The sequence below is a fragment of the Hypomesus nipponensis genome, chromosome 24, assembly GCF_054491055.1.
Source record: "Hypomesus nipponensis isolate SF chromosome 24, ASM5449105v1, whole genome shotgun sequence".
In the NCBI taxonomy this organism is placed as follows: domain Eukaryota; kingdom Metazoa; phylum Chordata; class Actinopteri; order Osmeriformes; family Osmeridae; genus Hypomesus; species Hypomesus nipponensis.
Window position 1 is genome coordinate 10,567,516 of NC_140384.1, and position 6,940 is coordinate 10,574,455.

General features: G+C 53.4%; 1 protein-coding gene across 2 annotated transcripts; it reads right to left on the reverse strand.

The window, feature by feature from the left end:
- Window positions 1–906: 906 nt before the first annotated feature.
- On the reverse strand, window positions 907–6,847 carry ndc80 (NDC80 kinetochore complex component). Of its 2 annotated transcripts, XM_084690437.1 has the most exons (18): window positions 6,720–6,847; window positions 6,070–6,168; window positions 5,821–5,898; window positions 5,449–5,566; window positions 5,141–5,313; window positions 4,932–5,034; window positions 4,734–4,826; window positions 4,205–4,298; window positions 3,998–4,098; window positions 3,594–3,738; window positions 3,304–3,509; window positions 2,658–2,810; window positions 2,446–2,535; window positions 2,272–2,364; window positions 2,026–2,156; window positions 1,835–1,937; window positions 1,495–1,643; window positions 907–1,442 (listed from the first exon to the last, which is right to left on the reverse strand). In XM_084690437.1, the coding sequence occupies exons 1-17, from the start codon at window positions 6,725–6,727 to the stop codon at window positions 1,509–1,511; spliced, it is 1,923 nt and encodes a 640-aa protein (XP_084546563.1). In that variant the 5' UTR covers window positions 6,728–6,847; the 3' UTR covers window positions 907–1,442; window positions 1,495–1,508. The 2 variants fall into 2 exon arrangements, with proteins under 2 accessions (XP_084546563.1, XP_084546562.1); XM_084690436.1 differs by having other exon boundaries at window positions 907–1,643.
- Window positions 6,848–6,940: the final 93 nt, after the last annotated feature.

A 6,940-nucleotide genomic window follows, 5' to 3' on the forward strand; every position in this document is an offset into this window, starting at 1 on the left:
CTGGGGGAGTCCCTGAGGACACCTGTCCTCTAGTCTGGAGGAGTCCCTGAGGACGCCTGCCCTCTAGTCTGGAGGAGTCCCTGAGGACAGGGTTGTCCTCTAGTCTGGGGGAGTCCCAGAGGACGCCTGTCCTCTAGTCTGGGGGAGTCCCTGAGGACGCCTGCCCTCTAGTCTGGGGGAGTCCCTGAGGACGCCTGTCCTCTAGTCTGGGGGAGTCCCTGAGGACGCCTGTCCTCTAGTCTGGGGGAGTCCCTGAGGACGCCTGTCTAGTCTGGGGGAGTCCCTGAGGACGCCTGTCCTCTAGTCTGGGGGAGTCCCTGAGGACGCCTGTCCTCTAGTCTGGGGGAGTCCCTGAGGACAGGGTTGTCCTCTAGTCTGGGGGAGTCCCTGAGGACGCCTGTCCTCTAGTCTGGGGGAGTCCCTGAGGACAGGGTTGTCCTCTAGTCTGGGGGAGTCCCTGAGGACGCCTGTCCTCTAGTCTGGGGGAGTCCCTGAGGACAGGGTTGTCCTCTAGTCTGGGGGAGTCCCTGAGGACGCCTGTCCTCTAGTCTGGGGGAGTCCCAGAGGACAGGGTTGTCCTCTAGTCTGGGGGAGTCCCAGAGGACAGGGTTGTCCTCTAGTCTGGGGGAGTCCCAGAGGACAGGGTTGTCCTCTAGTCTGGGGGAGTCCCAGAGGACAGGGTTGTCCTCTAGTCTGGGGGAGTCCCAGAGGACAGGGTTGTCCTCTAGTCTGGGGGAGTCCCAGAGGACAGGGTTGTCTCGGCTGCTACGTTCCAGGGCCTTAGGAGGAGGCGTCGTTACGTAAACCACAAACTCAACACGGATGACCGTGGGATACAGGACCACCATGGAGTTGGAGAAATTACACAATCTAGAAGATTTTTGGGCAAATAATTCTCAGAAATAATTCTGCATTTAGCAAAGTTTTTAATCAAGTTGTTACACAGTACAAGTGAGGAGAAGGTTGTGCAGAAGGAAAAAGATGAACACAGAAAAGTACATTTAAAAGTTCAAACGTGGGATACTGTGAGACTCCACTGAACCAGGGTTGGTTGTGAGCATCCACTGTAAACCACTTCACATACACCGCCGAAACACCTGTGCCTTGTTAGAAACGTGAAGCGCACACTACATATACACAATACATGGACAGTGACCATCTCCTGTTACCACACACAGGCAAAGGGTCAACAACTGCAGAAGCTGCCATAAATAAACAGGTCAACAAAACGTGTGTACTGCCTTAATGTGTGTGTGTGAGAACGTGTGTGTGTGTGTGACTGTGTGCGTATGAGAGTGAGTGTTGAGTTACGAGTGTGTGCGACCATGTTAGAGTACATAAAATAGTATAAACACGAGGAGTATATAACAGTATTAAAAACAGGGAGTTTCGGAAAAGGTTTCCGTAACAAAACTATATCACAAGAATCCAACATGGAGCCAGTTAGCTTGGCATGTTAGCTTGGCATGTTAGCTTGGCATGTTAGCTTGGCATGTTAGCTTGGCATGTTAGCTTGGCATGTTAGCAGCCTTGTCCAGGAAGCTTTCCATGATCTGGTGGAGGTTCTGTAGCTCCTCCTCCTCCTCCTGGATGGTCTCGCTGCACACACGCTCCACACGCTTACGCTGGTCCTCCAGGTACTTCTGTCTCACACACACACACACACACATACACACACGCGCACGCGCACACGTCAGGTCGTCTGTCACCAGGTAACAGAATGACTAACAGCATTTTGATGTTATTAAATCATTTTCAGATAAGACTTGTGCTAGGTCTTGTGTGGGAGAGGGTTAGGGGGCGGGGCTGGTGTTAGGGGGCGGGGCTAGCGCACCTCCACGATGCCCAGGTGGTCTGTGGCGGTGCTGAACACGCTGGCCAGGTTCTTGGCCACGGTCCTTCGCTGCTCATCGGTCTCCTGGCGAACCAGGTGATACCTGGAGGAAGAACAGGTCAGGAACCTTCATAGACTAGCATCCAGAAGCCCCAGTCAGACAGAGAAAGAGGTGAGGGAGGGGTACTGACTGCTGCCTCGCTGCCTGGAGCTGCTCCACAGACTCCTCATAACCCTGGGTGATGTTCTTCTCCAGCAGCTTCTTGTGGTTGTCAACAGACTCCATCTCTGCTGCCCACTTCTGTTCATCCCTGGCCAGCTCCTACACACACACACACACACACAGGCAGGCAGGCATAGATGGATGTATGTGTGGGGGGGGTGAGAGAGAGAGAGAGAGAGAGAGAGAGAGAGAGAGCCAGGTGTGTGTGTGGTACCTGTAAGTCGTTCTCCAGCTTCTCGTCCAGTCTGCGGATCTGTTCCCTCAGCTGCTTCAGGTCGTTGCCCTTGTCTGAGATGCAGGAGTTCACCTGAAACACACAAGGAATAACATAACAGGAGTGGTAGACACGCAGAGAGAGGAGAGACAGAGAGAAACAGTAGAAACAGACCTGATCCACAGTCCCCTCCAGGGTGAGCTTCTTATTGGTCAAACAACTTGACTCCTCTTCCACGTTGATTATCAGCTTCCTCAGGGGGTTCTGAACACACACACACACACACACACAATCTCTTTAAAGCCATACAGTGCAGCTGTAAGTGTGGAGAAAATGTACCTCTGTTCCAGGCCTGGTCCTGATCCAGGCCTGGTCCTGGGCCCCACCTGGATGTGGGTCTTGTAGTGGACCAGGGAGGAGGGGCCCTGCTCGGTGCAGGGGCTGATGGTGAAGTCGTGACCACAGGCGTTCTCAGCCGACGCAGGGATCAGCTTGAGCTGCCGGGCCAGTTTGTGGTACTCTGCTAGCTTCATCTCCGCCTGGGGGGAGAGAGAGATGGAGAGAGAGTGGGGAGAGAGAGAGAGAGAGAGAGATGGAGAGAGAGTGGGGAGAGAGATGGAGAGAGAGTGGGGAGAGAGATGGAGAGAGAGAGGGGAGAGAGAGAGATGGAGAGAGAGTGGGGAGAGATGGAGAGAGATGGAGAGAGAGTGGGGAGAGATGGAGAGAGAGGGGGGAGAGAGAGGAGGGGAGAGATGGAGAGAGAGGGGGGAGAGAGAGGAGGGGAGAGATGGAGAGAGAGTGGGGAGAGAGATGGAGAGAGAGGGGGAGAGAGAGGAGGGGAGAGATGGAGAGAGAGTGGGGAGAGAGATGGAGAGAGAGGGGGAGAGAGAGGAGGGGAGAGAGAGGAAAGGGAAGTCAGGGAAGAATATAGAAGTTTGATAAACACAGAATCAGTACTTCGTCCCTTGGTAAGGCACACTTAAAATGTGACTAAACTCCTTTATCCCCTCCCTCCCCTCCCTCCCCCCTCACCGCCTCCTTGGCCTTGGCCAGGTTGATCTCCTCGCTCCACATGTGCTGCTGGGCCTGGTCCAGGGTGGTGCTCAGGGTCGACAGGCTCTGCTGCAGCTCTCTCTTCTCTCGGTTGATGCGCTCGATGTCGGCCGGCGTGAACTTCTGCTGCTGAAGGACCAACTGCAGCCTGGCCTGCTGCTGCTTCAGAGACTCTGTCTGCAGGCCTGGACACACACACACATGCACTGTCAGGGGGGTTGGGTTCCTGTGAGGGTTAGGGTGTGTTGGGTTTGTGTGCAGGGGCCTACCCGCTGCCTGTAGCTCCTCTGCCAGCATGGCCGCCTTGCCCTCCAGGCTGCCCTTGAAGGTCTCCAGGTTGCTATGGTAACTCTGCAGCTTCTGCAGGTCGGTCTGCAGCTTGAGTTTCTCAGTCCTCTTCCCCATCAGACGGTCCTGGGGGGAGGGGGGTACAGGAGGAGAGAAGACAAGGTGAGAGGAAGAGGAGAGAGGAGGGGATGAGAGGAGGGCATGAGAGGAGGAGGGGATGAGAGGAGGAGGAGAGAGGAGGGGATGAGAGGAGGGGATGAGGAGGGGATGAGAGGAGGGGATGAGAGGAGGAGGAGAGAGGAGGGGATGAGAGGAGGGGATGAGGAGGGGATGAGAGGAGGGGATGAGAGGAGGGGATGAGAGGAGGGGATGAGGGAGACTCAACTGTCTGGCTGTCCTTCTCCAGTCTGTCCACCTCTTCAGTCACCATCCTGTACCTGGCCTCCATGCTGGCAAGCACGGTCTCATCCACGTTGTACAGCTTCTCTGTAGCACACACACACACACACACACACACACACCAAAACACATTACAGACACTTCAGCGGTGTGTCTCTGCATGTAGACACTGAGAGGATGTGAACTCTCTTACTCATCTTGGAGAGGAACTCCTCATCCTCAGAATCAAACGTGTCCGCTCCCTGCATGAACATGGAGTACGTCTCACTGCAGTAGTCCATGAAGAGCTGGAGGAGAGGAGACCGTGTTAACCCCAGTGGTAAACAAGGTCATACAGGGTTAGCAGGCGGAGGGATACAGGGTTAGCAGGCGGAGGGATACAGGGAGAGCAGGTGGAGGGATACAGGGTTAGCAGGCGGAGGGATACAGGGAGAGCAGGCGGAGGGATACAGGGAGAGCAGGCGGAGGGATACAGGGAGAGCAGGCAGAGGGATACAGGGAGAGCAGGCGGAGGGATACAGGGAGAGCAGGCGGAGGGATACAGGGAGAGCAGGTGGAGGGATACAGGGACAGCAGGCGGAGGGATACAGGGAGAGCAGGCGGAGGGATACAGGGAGAGCAGGCGGAGGGATACAGGGAGAGCAGGCGGAGGGATACAGGGAGAGCAGGCGGAGGGATACAGGGAGAGCAGGCGGAGGGATATAGGGAGAGCAGTTCCTCACCTTGTTGTACTCCACGCCGTCTTCGATCTCCGTGCTGCCCTCAGAGAAGTCACTGAACAGCAAATCCTGCTGCTCCTCCATAGCGCAGAAGATCTACACACAGACCACGACATGACATCTAATGCTGCACAAAGACCTCAGAAGAACAGGTTTTCAGCCAGGTGTGTGTGTGTGTGTGTGTGTGTGTGTGTGTCCTACCTTGACGTTGTCTATGAGCCAGACCAGGGCTCCCAGTACCTGAGGCCAGGTGTGGGGGGCTCCCACTGAGTACATGGAGCTCTTGGACAGGGCAAACTGGTACCTGCAACACAGGGGAGACGTGAGATGGTCCTTACAGGACAAGGGTGTGTTCTCTAGAGAGCTCTGAGAGGAGGAGGGAGGGAGGGGGAGAGGGAGGGGCTTCTCACCCCAGGTCTTTGAGGATCCTGGGCACTTCCTCCTCCACCTTGGAGGAGGGCATGTGAAAGGTGGAGTCCAGCAGGCAGTAGATGAACTCAAACACCTTCAGGAACTCCTTGGTGGACGGGGACTGGAGGGACTTGGTTGTCACGGCGCCTGGGATGCCCTTCTCCTGCAGGAACTACCAGGATCAGCAGAAGAAGAAATAACTGGGGATTCATTTAGCAGACGCTTTTATCTAGTTTTATGAAGTGGTATGTTGGGTGAGGGATGGAGGGAGGTGTTGAATCTGTGTGTGTGTGTGAGGACCCCCTACTTCACACAGCTGTCTGATGCACTGCTGTACGAAGGTCTTGTCATGAAGAGGCCTCACGTCTTTGACCTTCTCCGCTCCTCCGAAGATGCTGTTACGGGCCATGCCAGCTCCACTGGTCCTGAACACAACAACACCAAATATGGATCTACAACTTTAAACACAGAAATATCATGACACATCCATAGCCCTGGAGGAGTCAGGTTGGGGTGCTTTTCTTAGGGCATATGTGAAGCCCTCTGTGATGTTGCTTGTAAAAAGGGCTGCTGTACACAAAAAAAGTGTTTTGATAGAAAAAAAAAAGTTAGTTATTTTTTACTTACAGGCAATGCTTTGGACTAACTCCGCTATGGAGGATGGGTGGTTGAAACATACCTGGAACCGAAGAAGCTGGTTCTTCTATCCGAGGACACTGACTGAGGCTTGGGGATGTTCAGCTTCCCGAAGGACTTGCTGCGGGAAACATGAACGGGTACACGGTTTGACTTCACAAACTTGCGCGGTTAAGATTCTTCGCGCAGTAACGCGCACAACAACAGTGAATTATACTTCCTCGACACGGTAGATGATAAGTAAAGAACGAGGACAGCGGTCAGCGGTTGACCGGGCACAACGTCTGCTCACCTCTGCGGGGTTGCATACGCCATGCTCATTCGGTTGCTGTCCGCCACCCGCTGAGGAAGCTCGGACAGCCGGCTGCTGGACACGTAGCTCTTCCTGGACCTGGTAGGACAACGGCACGGAGCAGGTTACCGACGGCTGAGTCTAGGACCGAGCCATGACTCCGTTCGTTTTCTGCACTTAATTAGGCTGTATGACCCTCATCCAAGCTGCCGGGGATAAACGTTGTACCGGACACGACATATCCCAACAGTCTTCTAACTATATACTACAGATATGAAAAGCTGTGTTAGCGGAACAGAGTACACACAGGGACGTAACACTCGCTGCCTTGGAATGACAGCCGCCCTGAGTCTAAACAACATTGTAAAATAGCCACGCTATAACGTACAGAAAGCAAACTGTGAAATAACTTAAGTTAATACTTAAGTTGTGCTATTTATCAAATATGAGCATTCATAACTGGGTTGCTAATGAGCTACATTTCAAACGCATCACACACAGCTGAGCGGAACGGCAAGCTAGCAAGCTTGTTTTTCAAAAACAAAGCGCTGAAATCTCCAACAAGCGGCTTTTAATCAAATGAATACGTTAGAAAGCTGTAGATGTCCAGTCCAACAACAACCTCCGCACCATTCAGAAGCAGTACATACCTCTCCATGGTAAAAGACTCGTTAGACGATATTTGAAGTGTTTTTTTTCTCCGTCTAAAGGTTCTGTGAAAATCAAACTACCGCCAAAACAGCAGCAAAGGTGACGTCAGGTTTTCTTCTTCTTATCTGGTTACTGAAGCACTAGCGTCACCTACTGTTCAGATGTGATACCACCGCCGACTAGAAAATAAAATCATAAAAACAAAAAATAACTATATCCA

What these genes read in the sequence shown, in the direction of transcription:
- ndc80 (XM_084690437.1), bottom strand. An exon ending in GCATCAGACAGCTGTGTGAA is followed by an intron (nt 5,314 to 5,448) that starts GTAGGGGGTCCT and finishes TGATCCTGGTAG; the next exon opens with TTCCTGCAGGAGAAGGGCAT. An exon ending in ACCACCTGGGCATCGTGGAG is followed by an intron (nt 1,644 to 1,834) that starts GTGCGCTAGCCC and finishes TGTGTGAGACAG; the next exon opens with AAGTACCTGGAGGACCAGCG.